The sequence below is a fragment of the Hyaloscypha bicolor genome, assembly GCF_002865645.1.
Source record: "Hyaloscypha bicolor E unplaced genomic scaffold K444scaffold_52, whole genome shotgun sequence".
NCBI classification, from domain to species: Eukaryota; Fungi; Ascomycota; class Leotiomycetes; order Helotiales; family Hyaloscyphaceae; genus Hyaloscypha; species Hyaloscypha bicolor.
This window is the reverse complement of record NW_020194554.1, coordinates 139,106-156,796: the sequence shown is the minus strand read 5'-3', so window position 1 is coordinate 156,796 and position 17,691 is coordinate 139,106. Positions and strand designations below refer to the sequence as shown.

Below are 17,691 nucleotides of genomic sequence, written 5' to 3'. Positions count from 1 at the left end.
CCAGACCTTTGGCTCTACCTACAAGGTTCTCAGCCATCATTCGTCTCATTAAGGTGACAAAACATCCCAAATCTGGACAGTCAGAAGCTGCTGAGACGGTCCCTGCTTTTGTCCATGAGCATGACTCTAGTTTTGGGGGTCTGAAACAACAGATGTAGAAAGAGGGTTTTATGTCAGGAGCATAAAGCTGCATTGAAGGATACGAGTACAGTCACACGTTAGTGTTAGCCGGTGCCAACGTCGCTATTTAATAATGCCGATCGATTTCTAATAGTCCCCACTATACACCCAAGATCTTCGAAGATGAGGTTTTAGCGAGGCTATTAAGGGGGAGCGATCACGTGAACATTTTATTACTCTATGTTCGAATCCACCTATCTATTTCCTTTCTCATGAAATAAACTTCTTTGTATACATCTACTCGTATAGAATCATGCGTTCCGGTACAAAGTTTCCCTATTTATCCAGGACTAATCATTTTGGGCTCGCTTAAATTTGCCTCCTATCTCTAGAAAGGGGGGGGGGATGGACGACTAGCATGCGCTGCGGTGTGGGCAGATTCGTAGACTCTTGGGTATAAATAAGAATTCCTCTTCAAATAAATTCTCATCTCACAATCCAACGGTAACATTCCGAAATCTAGAAAGAACGAAATCCGCACGTAATCAATTCCTCCCAGATAATCACCCTCTTTTCACTAATGATTCATAGCTTCGCAGAGACGATCATAGCCGCTTCTCGCATCTCTGAGATGTTCGATCCGACGTCCGAATAAATCTTAATCTTAGCCCAAATACTACAAGACAGCCATGTACGCATCACGCACACATATCAACCCTCCTCGCTCATCCTCACCTCCGTGGCCTCAAACATCTACTTCCTGCCCCTCACTAGCAAATTTCAATACTCGTCCGACAGTCAAGGCTTCTCCGACTGCGTATGGGCGCCCGATATAGGCGGCGCAAACGATCACATGAGTCTACAGCTCGGCAGCTGCTCGCTTATAAATGGTGGCGACCTCAAGCGAGAGTTTGGGCAGGAGAAGTAAAGTAATGTCTTTCGGCGAGATTTTGGCGTTCAAATCCACGCGGATCACTTCAACACTTCTTTCCAACGTTCAAAACTACAGTTGATGGGACGAAACTAAATATAACACCGAGGTCTAAAGTTTCGTTATTCAGCTTGGCTAGAAAAATAAAGATTGCGGGGAAGTTGTGAGATTTTTTAAGGTTTTGACAGGGGGAAAAGGCGGCTAGGTTACCGAACCGACGTGAAAGACCTAGCTCGGATTTTCGGGTGTTGGAAATGACTAGAGCTCGATTTCGGAGAGGAAAGAATGGGGAAAATTGGAGAGCTGGAAGTCTCGATTTTAGAAGCTTGGACGCTCGGAAAGAGAGATTCCCGCCAGCTGATTGGAAGATAAGAGGTATTTATCGCCGTTTCTCTCATCTCTGTGAGTGCCATCCCAAATGTGGCCCTGATTCGATTCGTAAATCGATTTTCATAAGTCAAAATTTGCTTTCAACCCCCAGCGGCAGTGTTGAGAGGGTTCGAGTAAGCACAAAAGGCCATCAAAATCAGCATACTCCACCCATAAATCGTGGCATTTTGAATGATTGGAGATGTTTGCAGTCTGGCCAGCTTCGGTGAGTTTTGGTCCCTGCGATTTGCCACTGTGCCGTCTGGGGTCACACATCAAGCAGAAATTCGGCAATGCCACAAAAGTCTACAGAGCTAGCATCTTATCAGAACGGTACCTCGCCGCCTGCACCGGTTAGCGTAGTATTGCTTGAGAGGGCGATGAGGGTCTGGGGGCTCGGGAAGATTAGATACCGCACAATTCTGACTAACACGTAATTGAATATAGAATATATTCATTTGTATCGAGAGTAAAGAATAGGTCAGGAGGCTAGCAAGTTCCTGAAGCCGTATGAGAAAATTTGCTACCAAAGATAAGTTTTGCATAGTCATATACTTTTGCTGGGCTTTGCACCAGAGATGAGAGGATTGAGGCATAGACCAAACTTTCCAGAGGCACCGGTTGCGTCTCCTCTATATCACTGTTGTTGATAGGGGTGGCACTTCACTGTCTTTTCTCTCTCCTCCTAGAAAATCCATTGCTCACCACTAAACGAGATTGTTATATCCGAATCCGTTTATGTATTTAAACTTATGTGCTTTCTTTTCGTTAACCAATGTAACATTTTAGACATTTTCAGAGGTGGGGGATCATGGCGGGGTAGCTCGCTTCGAGGTGGCGGGGAATGCATGACAACACATAAGTTCTCGGGTTTCCTCTACAAACTATCCGAAGGAGTGATTCTTTAATAGAGGTACCTTTGATAATATCGTCCAGTCGATTCCAGTACCACAGATTAAATAAAACCCTCCGGATGAGTGGATCTGGTTCTTCGGCTGGCGTCTGACATCTCTGGAGTGGGGCTAGCCGCATATGCCGCCCAAATGCGTGAGCGTGGCAGACAGTTACTGGTCCGTTGATTTCAACCGATCCACAATCTCTGTTGACCGTTTTTAATTGAGCTTGCATTCATCAGATACTTGTTGCGGCTCCTCTCGTCAGTCGATGGCCACTTCGTGAGTCCCGTCTCATCATATTGCTCCTCGACATACAAAAAGAGGGTGTTAGAGTCACCAGCTCCACAACCGAGGGTGCAATTTACACAGTCAGCACTTCCACTGACCAAGTAAAGGTACGGGCACACCGAATAGGGGCCTGCCCTCGGCTGTTCCGCTTGGACGATGTTAGTGGTCCCTGAGGGTTGGGGAAACGCCACAGTGGCCTACGCTGCCGAGTTCAGGACCGACTGGTTAAAAATACTACTCTGGGTCTGGGGCCCAGCCAGTAATGTGCACTGAACTGTTAAACGCACCGGTTATCTAATGCGCAGATCGTTAGTAAGCCTGCCAGATATCCGGGGTCAGCTCCGTACCCACAAGCTCGTGCATTGGTGTATCTTTGTTGCTTTAGAGAGCAATTGGTCGTATTATTATCTACTTTGGATTTTTCCCATGATAATCTGCAGTCAAGTCTTGGCAAAAATCAGCAGAACGAAGTATGGAGTTATTTGTGTCATGAGAAGATTCACACATAAGTAATCCAGCCGGGTGGGACAAGAGGATAGATAGAGTCACTCGATGACAACGATGTCTATATCGGCACAGCGTGGTCCGTATTTCTCATTCGCTGATCTTGGGAGCAATATTCCTTATCGACGACAATCAGTGCTCGTAGTGACATCCACAACATTGGTCGTTGCTACAGTATTCATTACAGCGAGACTAGTAAGCCGACTTGTCATTGTGAGGAAAATAACTTGGGACGACTATTTTATTGTGTTTGGATGGGTAAGTTTCATTTGCATGCCTCCGGATGATCCGATCCAGCGAGATGCGATTTTTTGACTGTGCTTGAACGTTCTGCTAACTTACATCTTGGCAGCTTCTTGCATTTGGGCTAACTTTTTCCGTTTGCTACGGTACCTCAAAAGGACTGGGCTTACGCGATGCCAATATCCCAGAGGAGTGGATGTACCCACTCAGGAAGTGCGAGTATGCTTTTGCAATAATCTACGTCAGTAAGCAACTCCGTCATTCAAATATGTACTGAATTGTCCTCCAGAATCCTGCTTTGATGGCCACGAAATCTTCCATCCTAATTTTGTACCTTCGGCTTTCTCGTAATGCCCACAAATTGCTGCGTGTAGCATCATGGGTCACACTTGCTGTGGTCAACATCGCAGGCCTCGTCTTAACATTCTTCAACGTCTTCCAATGCCTACCAGTATCCCAAGTCTTCGCTCCGGTCGGAACATGTATACCCCTGATCACGTTGTACTTGGCATCAGTGCCAGTGAATGTTATCACAGACATCGCCATCCTCGTCTTGCCGATACCAGTTTTAACAGCAATGCAGCTGCCACGCAAGCAAAAAATGATCTTGATTGCAACCTTCGGCCTGGGTATCTATGTTATAGCCACCGACGTTGTCCGTATTTACTATCTTCAACAATCTTCGGGTCCATCCAGCCCTACAACTTCACCCCTCCTCGGTAATGAGATTGACTTCTCTTACCACGCTTCAATATCGTTCATGTGGAGTGTCGTGGAAGTCAATCTAGGCATTGTGTGTGCTTGCATACCGACAATGAAGCCGTTAATTAGCAGGATCCTGCCAGCACTTATCGACAACAGCCGAGGAAGTTCTTGCTTTGGAAGTTTGTACAAAAGCTCCAACCAAGGAACCACTGCGATTTCATCACCCACGCCTGGAAATGCTACCGGAGTAGCCTCTCCAATCGCTCCACCGCCGTCAGCTTTGATTTCGGCTACCGACAGCCTTCTTGTCTCCCGTGATCGATTCTCGTCGAATGCAACAGATTGGACGTTGACCGGGGATGGTGGCCTCGACCCAGAAAACCACATACCAGACTCGCGACGAGCCCTCCCAAATGCTGGACTGGGCCTACAGGAATCAGTTGCTTCACCAAATGCGGAGTCAGAGAGAATCAATAGGGCGTCAACAACACTGGGAAGGACAGAAGCCGAGGTTTTCTTCGGGTTCATCCATCTTAGAGCACCAAGAAGTATGCTTCGAGCTAGCGTGAGAGATTCGATAAAGTACTGCACACTGATATCAGTACTGTTCTTCATATGCGGATTCTCACACGGTCTTTGGAACAATCTCAACAACCAAGTTTCTAAGATCGCTTCGAACAGCGAGGCTCGCACGTTGGGCTTGTACACAGCTTACTTTGGATCTTATGCTTTTGGTCCCATTACTGTTGGCAGATATGTCCTGACAAGATCAACCTTCAAGGCAACCTTCATCACCGGCTTGTGTATCTATGGAACCGGTGTTTTCATTTACTGGCCAGCAGAAGTACTCCTTTCCTATCCAGGCTTCCTGGTCGCCAACTTCTTTGTCGGTTTCGGAATCTCTATCATCGAGACAGCTGCAAACCCTTTTTTCGTCCTCTGTGGCGCTGCGTATTATGGCGAAATACGTCTCCTTCTTGGTCAAAGTGTCGAGGCAGTTGGCAAACTGGTTGGGATGGTCGCAGCCGAGAAAGGCCTATGGCATGATGTCACGGACGGAACTTCACTTCTCTCCATTCAATGGCTCTATCTCGCCATCGCCTTGTTGAACGTCGTTCTGGCTCTAGCTTTGTACTACTTACCGCTGCCAGAAGCTACTGATGATGACTTGCAACTGCAAACCCAACCTGGCCTCCCGCAACTCAACCAAATTTTCGCCGCCCTCGCCCAGTCTGAACAGAGATTCCGTAGCATCAATGTGAGAGTCATCTTCGTAACACTCTGTCTGGCATTCTTCGCTCAATTCCTCTGTTGCGGGGTCTTCGAGTCAAATAATCTCTTCCTGAACGAAACCCTCAACACACCCGAACTCAGTATGACTTCTTTCAACTATGGTATTATAGCCAATGCGTCCACAGCAGGGGGTCGATTAGTCTTCGCAGCCACTTGCATCTTCCTGCCACCGCGCCTCGTCCTCCTGATTTCTTTCGCCGGCGCTCTCATCTTGTCTATCCTGGTTTTATCAATCACCAACGTTGACCCGGATACCACAGGCTGCCTCATTGTCGCGCAGTTCTTCTTCCAAGGTCCTCTATGGCCGCTGATTTTTGCCACGGGGCTGCGACGTATGGGACGGCGAATGAAGATGTCTGCCATTATATTGACTAGCGCTACAACTGGTGCCGGGTTTCTTCCATGGATATCTTTCCTGATAATTCATCACGACAAACGAACAGGGCAGTATGCGTATTGCATAACTATTGCCTTCTTGGGCCTGGGGATGCTGTACCCCATCTACCTCTCTGTGGTCCCCAAAGCAAGAGAGCAAGTTGATCGAGGAGAAAAACCGCAGCCAAGGAATACATCCAGAAGCAGTGGCAGCAACCGAAGTCCAGAGGATAATGGGTTTCCTCGGTACCCTGGAACCCCGCCAGCCATCGTCGTGAACGGGGTACCGCCGGCGGTGCTTAGGCAAAGAAGGATGAGTAGGAGATTTAGCAGTCTCTCTACTTTAATGAAGCATGCCGTCAAACGAAGGAATCCCAGCGTCGCGGATCCTGGCATAGAGTTTGTTGACACTGGACGTGTGACGGAAAGACGTGTGAATAGGGACTGAATCACTTTTCCAGTCACGAGTCACGGGTCTTGGACCAGTGTCGTCTGTGTCCTTCAAGAAGAGTGCTGAACTTTCCATCAGGAAACCGGAGGACAAGCCGAGGCAAGATCAATTACATCTGTCTAATACCTGGAAGGCAAGCTACTCAGTACGGGTGGAGTCGATTGACGTTGACCAACAACACTCCATGCTCAGAGCAGAGTCAAGAAGTAAATGGGCAACTTGAAGAGCGAGAAAGGGCAATATAGCTTCACACGAATTTCTTTGCTTTGATGTTTGGCGTCGACATTGGAGGAAGTCGCCGCAATGTAAATATCAGGCATGCACACAGGTAAATGCATATACATAAGATACATATCTCAAATGGCTGGGTAAACAGCACCAAGCATTTGGCTATCGGTAGCAAAAGAATTTTACGAGATTCTCACTGCAACAGGAGAAATGAGGTTGGGGTTCGAAGACTTCGTGGACTCTCGCTTCAGCATCTTATTTCCGGCCCCTTCTCTCACTCTGAGCCAGTGTTCGGATCTTCGTATTTAATTGAGTTTATCCAAACCCATTTGGTCCAAGCCTTGGCCTCTGTGGCCTTTGGGGCTTATTGTTTAAAGCCTTCTCGCTGGGAACACTTTGGAAATTGAACCTTATATTAGGAAGTAATCTACTTTCATTTAAGATGAACAAGAGGATTAACTCGTCAATGTAGAAATTATTGTGCCCTTTTCTTGAGAAATCAAAACATTGTTTGAGGTCTGTGAATTGTTTTCGGCATAATTTAGTTGCAAGCAGAAGCGCTTGGCGGAATAATCAAAGAGGCATACTACTGTAATGTTGTTTTCCGAAATTTGATTGGTCCTGAGTATATTGAATTTCTAAGTACCCAAACCGTCTAACTCCAAAGTGATTGAAATTTTCTGCGTATCCTACTGCTTCTTGTCGGCCTCTAATGTGTGGGCTGTTTCTCCCTTTTCAACACGAGATTCAATACCCAACTCCCTTGCATCTGGCTTGAAATCCGCCACATACGTAGAGAACTTCCATGTCGGAACCTTGATCTCAAAGAGTTCATCTAGCTGTTAGAGACTTCTGCCCCTGGTCTCCGGGCAAACGAAGAACACCCATACTGCGAGAATGAAAGTACCCCACATTGCTTAAAAAACTTCTCATTCCCGCAGTGGAACCTCGAAAATAGGCAAGCGCAATCTCGCTCATAAAGAGAGATATGATCGAAATACCTGAGGCAATGCAGAGGCTCAGACGCAGTCCCATTATTCCCCAAACCCGAAGTTAAAAGATACAAGGTACCAAGCCTCCGAGATTCATCAAGTTTTGAATCAGTGTTTATACTCTAGTGCTAATGTTATAACCGTTCAGACTCACTGGCTAAGCAGTAATCAAATCAACCAAATCGCCAAATCGAGTCCAAAAGGCTCATATATTGAATAGTACACATTATGAAATGCAAGTGAGAGGTGATACTTACATCGACGTAGCCGAAGGTAGCCAGGAAGCCACTATTTCGTGAAATTCATACACGGCAACTAAGTCAGAGCCGAACTGAAACTGCGAGAAAGCCACAAAAATGCAATACTGACAATACTCTTTTCTTTCCCTAAGGTGATAAAGAGATTTTGCTCCTGGCCAACCATTTTGGAAGTTTTTGCAACTCACACAGCATAATCCTGGGAGCCCGGAGAAAGACAATAGACAGCATGCTTGAATTGATTTGAAAGTTCAATGATCTCATTCCATATCATACATATACCAACTAATAACGCAACGAGAAAAGCACTCCCCGCGTGATCATCTTGTGCAGGACTGCTGCCGGCTAGCTGTGAATCATTATCCACCCAACTCTGCAAATATTCGTTGTTTCATGTCGCAGAGACAGCTCTCTTCAACAAAGAAACGGGCGATGTCTGCAGCAATGCACTTTGCAACCACAATCGCAACATGTGCACGGATTGTTGGGGTTAGAGAATGGATTCGCGTTCGGATTTCCAGGTTGAAGGCCTCTTTGCTTGCCATTCGCCAACTTCGTCCTATCAAATGGATTGTCTGGAAACTTAGGTCTGTTGAGCGAGTTGAGTTCCATAGGACCGGAGAGATTTCTATCGAAATCCAACGGACTTTTATCAAGAAGCGGTTGGGAAAGCGGCGGGTGTGTGTGTTTATCGCCTCCAGATGACAGTTTGTCGACCTGACTAAAGAGTCTACCGCTTGAGGGGCCTTTGTTCCCGTTATTCGGGAGTCGGGAGTTATCCCAAACAAATCTAAGTGTCTCTTTGGGATCATTTGCTTGTCCACGATCGTCGAGTCGATTATTGGGACCCCAGTGCCACGTGCCTGGCCATTGGTCACAGAAGTTATTCATATTGAAGGTATGTCCTGTATCAGAGCGAACTCAGGGTGGAGTTTGTGGGGGTGGCTGGAAATTAGTTTGCTGTCAGTTGGATGTGGTAGATAAATGAATATGTGGATTTTTCGGGTGACCGGGGGTCCAGGCTCCTCTTTTGTGCTCCCTAGCCTCCCTTTCGGACAGTGCAAAGCAAGCTGTCACTTATTTAAAATGACTGTTATTATTTAGTCGCCACAAAGGTGATTGTTCACACTATTGAAACAATATTTTTCTTGCTCCCCTTGGTTCAAACATTGATTCACAACTATTCAGGTGGGACGCCCGTACCTGATGTACGGGATGACTGTAATCTAGATCTACGTTTAGATTGAACTATGAATTTTAGCTAACTCCACTTCATGCACATCTATCTCTGCCTGGTCATACAGCAGTTGTCTTTTGGTACGAGAGTTCGTCATCGAATCATCAAGAATAGTCCGCCATATCTTTCATGCAGTAATCGAGGTTGTGGATAGAAGTATCTGGATTACCAGCCCAGGTTCTGTGCAAAGTACAACATTAGCATTTGGTCTGATTGCTTCTCTGATCTAGGTAACTTACGGGAAGGGATGTGCTTTGCCACTGCCGCCAAAAACAGCAAACGTCAAGATGAAGACCATAACCTGGGTTCCGCCATCCAAGGCCGCAGACACAATGTAATTGTACTTGACGAAGAACACGGGGTAATGCTTTCTGAGATACCACTGCGCAATAAAACCCAGCAGGAAATACATGAGAATTGCTGAGTTGATACCCACGAACAGATAGCCCATGTACCAGCAGATGATGGACAAGTTGACGTATCGCCAGAAAATATGGGGCCGATATCTGTTGATGAGCCAGAAAGGCAATGGGATGGTAAAGCCGACGAGATATGCAAGCGTGACCCATTCGTATCTCTTGCCTACTGACACAAGATCCTTGGCCATACTGAAGACGACGGCAAGAGTGTTGAATTGCTGAACGTTCTGTCCACTCCAGATGTTTGAGCCTAGGATTCCCTTCAAGATTGGGGCTTGGTTGGCAACGATTCTGTGACGAAGCAAGTTAGCTTTGTTTCCTGGTTTCCTTTTTTTGTGTGGAGAGAGGATGACCTACGTTATCATCATAGCGTAATTCATGATGGCACCTACCAAACATCCCATGACTTGGATGGTAAATGTGTGTCTTGGAGACAAGTGAACATATTGAGCTAGCTTGAGATCACGTGCGAGCAATTGGCCCATCTGCATTGCATTGTAGGTGAAGCAAGTGAAGTAGAGGTTGGCGAGCGGTTTTCCGGGGAACCTGGGACGTACTTTAGCGTTGCTTGACGAAGTGAATATGTGGGAGTAGAAATGCACTTACATATATCCAGCAAGCATCTGGCAAACGGGCTGGATGTTGAATTGGAATCCAGTGATGCCGTATTGGGCACCAAAGAAGAGCAAGAAAATGGTTGTTAGAAGCGTCGAGATAATGAATCCCCACCAAGGCAGCGTCGACTTCATAATATAGAGACAAACAAGGGCAACAACCCAGCAAACAACAACAATCGTTCCCCACCACCAATGTGGCACTTCATAATACATGTTCCTCAACATGAGCTTGTAATGCGGGTCGAGCTTGGGGTCACTTTGCTTCCTGGCATTACGCTCTTCTGGGCTCTCTTGATTAGCCCAGAATTTCCAAGACGATGCTTTCGTGAACTGTTTGAGATACGAGGGTGACGCCCACGACCATCCGGCTTTGATATCGTCGAAGTTCCAAAGTAGCATATGAACAAAGGTCGCTGTGAATCCCATGTTCGAAGTGATGAGATATCCTACGTATGAGGCGGTAAGCCAAGGTGTCCCAACCTGTGCCAATAATGTCTGGTCAACCTCGAAGTTGGCGTTGAGGACCGCAGTTTGGTCATAGGTTACGTAGTTTGTGAAATTTGAGGAAACGTTGAATAGAGCCTGTGCCATGAATGGGAAGTCCTTGGCATTCCAAGTGTTGGAGTAGTACAAGCCCATAAAGAAAACGATACAGGCAATGTAACCAATAAAGCTGTTGGTGAGCGCGTACAGTGGATACCATAAGGGGGAACCGAAGGGAGCAATGTAATTCCAATCAAAAGAGATAGCGCCTGGACTCATGGTTAGTTTAGATACTCCACGCACGCACACCATTGCAGCATACCGAGACCAAGTCCTTCATTTCCAGATGCACCACCGAAAAGGTTAGTGAACACTAGACTGTCTTGGTGAGCCAGACAGAATATAGATACTCCTTCGAGTACGGTAAAGATGTACTAAAAACTTGTGTTAGTTGATGACCTCTTGCCATCTGCTTCAAGTGAATACTTGCCTCGGGGAAAACTTCCCACACAAACATGATCCCAAAAATAATATAGAAGAGCCTCAGTCGAGCTTTGGTTTCAACTCGATCTCTGTGCAAGGACTCAACGAGCGAAGTGACCGGCAAGTTCATCGGCCAAAGCATGTGAGTTGGGTATACAAGAACCTCTCGAAGCAACCCAGCAATTCCATACCCGATCAACTGTGAGGTAATAACAATAAAAACACCGGCAGCCTTGCTCGGATAACCGCCATAGAACAGGTCTTGGGCCGCTAGGGCCTCAGTAGCCAGAGCGGACTGTGATGCTGCGGAAGCCATGAGAGTAATTGAAGCATGCTCCTTCATGTTGAAAGGACCTGGATTGAAGAAACGTCCAATGGTTCCACTCCGAGGAATTACCAGCGCCATAAACTCTCCCAGGATATAGGATATGACTGTCAGAAAGACTACAGAGACGTAGATTGTCTGCGGTTTGAAGTAGAAAATCTCTTGAAGGACGGCTCCAAAGACAGAGAGGCCAATCCCTTCACTAACTGTCAGTCCATCCGTCTCCCCAAATTGATCATCATAGCTTTTTAGATTGTATAGGTAGAGACGAGGACGGATTGTTTGTTCATACCTAAAAAGAACACTCGAAAGGTCCACGGGTTCAAGCTCGGGTCATCTTCAACGTGAATAACTCGCGTGAGAAGGTCCTCGTTCGTTTCTACCGCACCTTCACCTCCCAATTTGCCTTCCTCGTCCGAGTAAACAGGCGCGACATCATCGTAAGGGGCTTCATTTCCTCCAAGTTCCTTGGAGACTGAGGCGTCTTTGTAGGCCTCATCCGTTTTAGGCTTCTCTGAGAGGCGTTCGACCGGGGAGAGAGCAGAATCTACTCCTTTTCCATCCACATGCGCCTCAAAACTTTGCCTGTGAGCAGACATCTTGTGCTTGAAGAGAGGAGATACAACGGGCCCTAAAAAGTGTGGGAAGCCACGAGATTTATTTAAGTTTCGTGCTGTAAAACTCGAGATCTCGACCCTAAGGTATACACTACTGCACCCACAATAGCCCCAGCTTTTGTTTTAACGCTATCAGGCAATAGGAAGGCGGTCCCCTTAGTGTTTCCGTGCAGTCGAGATAGCCGAAGGTCAGTTGAGACCAAAGACGAATAGGAAGCTGGAGTAAGTACTGGCTATGCCCGGAGATAGAGTGTCGCTGTACGCTTGTAGAGTTCGAGCAGCTCGCGCCGGCCGGTAGATGTAGGGAAATTTTGAGTCCCTCGCATTGCATTGGTTCGTTCTTGTAGATCATCAAACCGGCTGAAGTTCGTGGCTTCAATCTGATCATTAAAATTAATGATGGGAGATCTGATTTGCCGCCACCGCAGGTGGTCCTCCACTATGGTCGCATTTTCCTTGTCGCAATTCAAGCCCGCCAAGCCAATTGAAAAGCTTGACTTGACCTCAGGGATGCTATCTCGTCCAGCTCGTGTTCCTTCATGCTTCTAGAATAAATGGAGATCTTATCGTCGAATTGGAGACCCGATATGGCAGGTTTTCCAGAAACACATAGTCACCTTCTCAAGAGGGAAGGTACTGCTTTCAACTTCCATAAGAAGAGGCGAAAATTGGAAATTGCAATGCGGGAGATGTCACCGCGGCCGAGCCTAGTGGTGCTAACCTCGGTCTAAATCTGCCAGAACAACGTGAGAACTCTCTATGGACCAATTGAAATGCAGCGCCTGAAGCTAAGAGTACACGAAGGTCGTATTTGTAAGACATAGGAGTACAAGTATCTGTCTAACCTTCCAAAAACAGACGAAATGACAACCAAGCACCTGAGTGTGCCACCAACAAACCACTACAGGGCTCAAAAATCACTCGACCGAACTCAGCTGTTCCGTCGGGTTCAAGCGGCTTAAGCCCCAGGCGATATGCAAGAGGATGCATACCATCTTCGCAGTCGGACAAGGAAGTTTCGGACGACGTCGTTGGCAGTAAATATGAATACAATGGGAGAGATAATCTCAGTCAGTCCGAATGCACATTTCAAGAGCACAAGGCAATTCTCGGCGGTCATATATGAGTACTCAATCCAAGGACTTGTAATCGACATGCTGCTCAGACTCTCACTCTGGGATTCTAAAGAGAATATGTTTGATAATGATCTTAAGTGAAATATACCTTTCACACTAAATTTACTATGCAACACAGCGGTCCACTCGTTTTGATACCTAAGGTGCTCAAACCGCATCAAAACATCGGCCTTAACTCCTGCGGCCATTCCGGCGACCCGGACACAGCCCCTTTTCTCAGCGCCCCACATCAGCTGGAATGCCCGATCGAGAGCAAGCACACCGTATGTAACAAGTTCCCTTAAATGCCTGGCCCCTCAAATTGGCACCACCGCTTATGCGACGCAGTAGAGGGCTCGCTAGGATATTCATCGAAAGAAAAGAACATTTTGTAGAAAAGGGGGTTGGTCACCTGACCTAAGCAAAACCCCCTGAGAATCTACCATATCGATGAAGATCCTTCTATGAAATAGGCAGAAGTGAACCAAGTACCAGGTTGACGAATTACCAGGTGTAATTCACGTTACATAGGAACAGAGGAGATTTCTAGAATTGTAATTATTTCTAGAAGAGAAGCGTGAAGCTCGTAGAAGCTTGGGAGCGAGGCTAAATACTCCTTAGCGCCATAATTAAGCGAAACGTGTGCCTAAGGCTGAAGCGAATTTTCCCCCTCACATCGATAAATTTCTGCTTCAGCCCCACTAAAGCTACAGGCACCAATCGCCAAATTTCAGCGTGTTCATTGAAGAGGTGTTCGCGAATCCGCCTTCTTTTCATTGAATATTTGCGATGTGCTTCTACGATGTTGTTTGTATACGATATAAGAAGTCCCACTCATTGGCCAGCGAATAACAATTAACAGTCAGGGGGCAATTCGCTGGATTGGCGCATCCAGGGTTCAAGGGCTAAAGTAGAGCAAACGATTAAAGCATAACGAGTCGGCTTAACCACTTTTCTCAGCTAGCGAGCACACCCTTATTCAAGCGAAGACCAATATTTCCCTTGAATGACCTACCAGGTCGACATCAAGCTCCATAGAAGCGTTCACCCAGCTTCTGTGGCCGACAAGTAAACCCCTTCCATTCTCGCTCGGAGCGAATTCTCCGGACATCTCTCCGCGATAACGGCATTCAAGGTATGGAGGTTCCTACGAGTCCTAAAGTTCATGCGAATTGACAAATGGGCAATTTCTCAACTGCTGCTAAAAATCAAGGAAGCAGCCCTATACCCCGGAATAAGTTACCCTTTGGGCCCTGCATGTTTCATCTCCAGGCTTGGCGGCTGGGATTTTTAGTGCTTAGCCCCTATCGAATTAGGCGAGGCCTGAATGCTGGTGCTTGTGGGATTAAAAGGTCCCCAGCGGCGACGATGGACTTTTTGAAAACGAAGAATTCGATAATAATATGTACGAGAAATCACCACCTCACTCTATTAATCGCCAATGGTGCTTGATCCGCCTCCATAGAGCTCACTCAGCACTTGCGTCGCCATAACGCTCCCCGTATCATTGACGTAGATATTGCTCACAACGCTCAGCCCGACGAATGGCGCATACACATACTCCAGCTTCCGCACCGGCTGCCCATAGATGATAGCACTCGTATTCTCTCCATTGAACGTCATGTCCTTCAAATAGTACCCCACGGTCTGCGTGCTCTGGATATTGCCATTGTTATCGAGAAACTGGTCAACAATTGTTCCAGTTTGCGTCAATATACGATTCGAGTGTGTATTCCCCTGGTAGTTGTTTGTTGAATATAAAACGTTGTGCGCCAGGTCGTAGGAAACGGGGACACCTCTGCTGTGTATCCTGGGGCTTCCCAATTCATTAACCGTCGTTTGGGTAATGTTGACCAAATCCGTACCCAGCGCAACAAGCGTGGGGTTCAGATCAAGAGAGTTCAGGATGTCTCCAATCATTAGCACCAGATTTTCGAGACGGGCTTCGAGGACCACCTTGGCGGTGACGTTCTGAATTGTAAGGGCTACGCGGTCGATGGAGAGGTCGACACCGGCGTTGAAGTTCAGCAGAGAGAGGACTTGCGCTTCGAGATTGATCTTCGCAGTGAGATTTTCGACACCGATGAAGATCTCACCGACGTGTACGGAGGCATTGAGGTAGATGTCTGGTTCGGGGTTGGTGGTTGAGACGTTTGCGGGTGTGTCGAGGGTATCGTAGGTTGTATCTTCTGGATTGCCGTGCAAGGAGAGATTGTAGCCTGTGTAGCCTGTACTCCCACCTATTGTGGACACTGCCGTTTGGGCAAAGACACAGTATCCTGAGAAGAGAATGATGGCGACGTTCTTGGCAACTGATGGACGCATGTTGACGGTGATTTCTCGCTGTTGAAAACGGCGTGAGGTTGGAGGCGACAGGAGATTTGCTTGAAGAGGAAGAATGAAAGAATAAGAGAGAAAAGGGGCACAAAATTGAAAGAGGGGACGAGATAAGCATCAATGAATGGTAGGAGAGCATAAAGCTTCTCCTCGATGCTGAAGAAGGGGGAAAGCAGAAAAGGATATCCCGGACAGCCCATCGGTGATTTCAACAGCACGTAAAGCAACCGAGCAAGGTTCAGAACTTGTTTGCACCCCTCAACCCCCTATTTCACAAACAGATGGCTGAGATGGCAGCCATAAAACAATCTTAAACATGAACATGAAGACCAATGAGCTCGTCACGGGAAGCAGATGAGGGGAATCTCCAAGCTAAAGCAGGGCAGTTGGACCTCCTGCATGAAATTAAACAGAAGAATCTCGTTTATCGATCACTCTCCCATAATGGGCGTTTTCGGGGGAATTCTAGACCAATGCGGTGGGAAAGCCTAATCATGGGGTAGGAAAGCCATGTCCCTTCCAACCTGTCACATAGGCTCGGTAGTTGGCCCGAACGTTCGCTTCATGTCGTGTCAACGTTATTGCAACCACAAACAGGATTCGTTCCTGGCGATCGCATGAAAATGGCATATCAGGGATCTTTATCCGCTAGGAATTCGGTCGGAGGAAGACTCTTGCTCCGGATTTTGAGGAGATGGGGACCCAGGGTCTGACTTACCAGTACAAAATCCCATTCCGTCATGGAAAATCATTTTATGCCGTTGTTAATCTCCAGCAGACTTCATTTATCTCGACTTGGTTTAGTTGATTGAAGACTTTCGGGCATCTATTCCATCTGCACTGTTGAAGTCGATGATCTGATTCCCCAAAAGGACTTCGCGGTTGACATCCTCTCGTTATCTTCTCCTATCAGGGCTTCGTTTCTCACCAATGGCGTCGCGTTGGGCATTATTTGCGCTTTTCTCGAGCTTCTTACTCTTCACAACATCGGGAGTTCTCGCACAGGCAGCTTCAAGTTCTGGAGTGATCCCGCCACCAACTTCTCCGCCTGCGGGAAGTCCAGCAGCTACCTCAGTTCTCACGACCCCGCCAACCACATCTGAAAGCGCGAGTCCAGGAACGAAGTCGGGGACAACATCAAGCAGCAACAGCCGCACAACTTCTACCACCACGCCGAGCGGCTCAAGCTCAGGGTCGAACGCGCCAGATGTGCTTCTCAATGTCCCTCAACTCTCAGTGGGCCGGATTGAATTGGATGTAGACAATCTTAAAGCAGACATCAATCTCAACGCCAACGTTGCCAGCCTGGTGAAAATCAATGCTGGAGTCGCGGTCTCGATTGCCAAGGTCAATATCACGATTGTGGATGTGGAAGCTCAATTGGAGCTCATCGTCAGACTTGGACATTTGGTGGATATCGTGCAGCGGGTGTTCAATTCTTTGGATCTGAACCCTCTCTTGATTACCCTGCTCAACGATGTGACACAAGTGGTAAGTTACTCAATCCCTGGTTCAGAAAAGGATATTGAGCTGATTATCTCAGGTTGACACGGTAGTTGGCGTCGTAGACGGCCTCCTGGGATCCATCACCCAAAGCGGCACAACTCTGAACTTCCTCGTCGACAACCTCGGAAACATCGTGCAATCCGTCGTAGGTGCAGACGGTCAAGCAGTGGATACCATCGTTGGCAACTACCTGCAAAACATGACGTACACGGGAGTCTCGACGCCGCTTTCGGGTGGCAATGTGCAGAAACAGTATTCGTACGCACCGCTCAATGCGTTGGTTAATATCATCTTCAATTCGTTGGGGCAGATCGTGCAGGCTACCGTGGCGGGTACGGGCACTGGTGGGATAGGTGGTGGTTCGAGCACTACGGCTTTATCTACGAGCTCCAGTGCGACACCAACGACTTCCGCATCTTAAGCTACCAGTACAGGGACATAATTTGGGTGGAGAGTTGATGTATATATTCTATTCATTGAACAAACTTGACTTTTGTGTGGTTCGGAGTATGAATCACTCTCTCATGCCCAGCTTTCAATACGCTTGTGGCTGCTTGTACGCCTTGAACGGGCTAGACAAAATGAAGTGCTACAAGGATTTGATAGAGAAGTGTAGAGGGCTGGCTCTGGCCACGGATTCGGGCTAATATGGCAACAGACAGGGAATGGCCTTTGTGGAGCTACGTGTTGGTACAGGCACTGTTCCGCAGTTACTAAAACGGTTCTCCTGTATATACAACTGTCAGCCCCAAAACTGTGAGGAATGCTGCGGTGTTGCCTCTTGGATCAGAATTAGAGTGTCACACGTGGGCTGCCAATAGCACTTGCACGGTGGAAAAGAAGGAGGCTTTAGCAAATAGAAGGACTGTTGTAAAGGATTACCTTGTGATTCAACCGTAC

General features: G+C 47.3%; 4 protein-coding genes across 4 annotated transcripts; 2 read left to right on the top strand and 2 right to left on the bottom strand.

Annotated features, from left to right (window-relative positions):
* The first annotated feature begins 2,965 nt into the window (after window positions 1-2,965).
* Window positions 2,966-6,268, top strand: K444DRAFT_328014 (MFS general substrate transporter). The gene is made up of 3 exons (XM_024871929.1): window positions 2,966-3,366; window positions 3,461-3,592; window positions 3,641-6,268. The coding sequence occupies exons 1-3, from the start codon at window positions 3,157-3,159 to the stop codon at window positions 6,170-6,172; spliced, it is 2,874 nt and encodes a 957-aa protein (XP_024740002.1). The 5' UTR covers window positions 2,966-3,156; the 3' UTR covers window positions 6,173-6,268.
* A 2,678-nt stretch (window positions 6,269-8,946) lies between these two features.
* On the bottom strand, window positions 8,947-12,145 carry K444DRAFT_327985 (OPT superfamily oligopeptide transporter). The gene is made up of 7 exons (XM_024871928.1): window positions 11,509-12,145; window positions 10,899-11,413; window positions 10,731-10,842; window positions 9,915-10,677; window positions 9,666-9,854; window positions 9,129-9,599; window positions 8,947-9,069 (listed from the first exon to the last, which is right to left on the bottom strand). The coding sequence occupies exons 1-7, from the start codon at window positions 11,813-11,815 to the stop codon at window positions 8,994-8,996; spliced, it is 2,433 nt and encodes an 810-aa protein (XP_024740001.1). The 5' UTR covers window positions 11,816-12,145; the 3' UTR covers window positions 8,947-8,993.
* Window positions 12,146-14,341: 2,196 nt separating this feature from the next.
* On the bottom strand, window positions 14,342-15,351 carry K444DRAFT_609973 (uncharacterized protein). The gene has a single exon (XM_024879664.1). It carries the CDS (start codon window positions 15,271-15,273, stop codon window positions 14,380-14,382), a length of 894 nt encoding a protein of 297 aa, XP_024740000.1. The 5' UTR covers window positions 15,274-15,351; the 3' UTR covers window positions 14,342-14,379.
* Window positions 15,352-16,059: 708 nt separating this feature from the next.
* On the top strand, window positions 16,060-17,651 carry K444DRAFT_556617 (uncharacterized protein). The gene is made up of 2 exons (XM_024876755.1): window positions 16,060-16,776; window positions 16,829-17,651. The coding sequence occupies exons 1-2, from the start codon at window positions 16,216-16,218 to the stop codon at window positions 17,210-17,212; spliced, it is 945 nt and encodes a 314-aa protein (XP_024739999.1). The 5' UTR covers window positions 16,060-16,215; the 3' UTR covers window positions 17,213-17,651.
* Window positions 17,652-17,691: the final 40 nt, after the last annotated feature.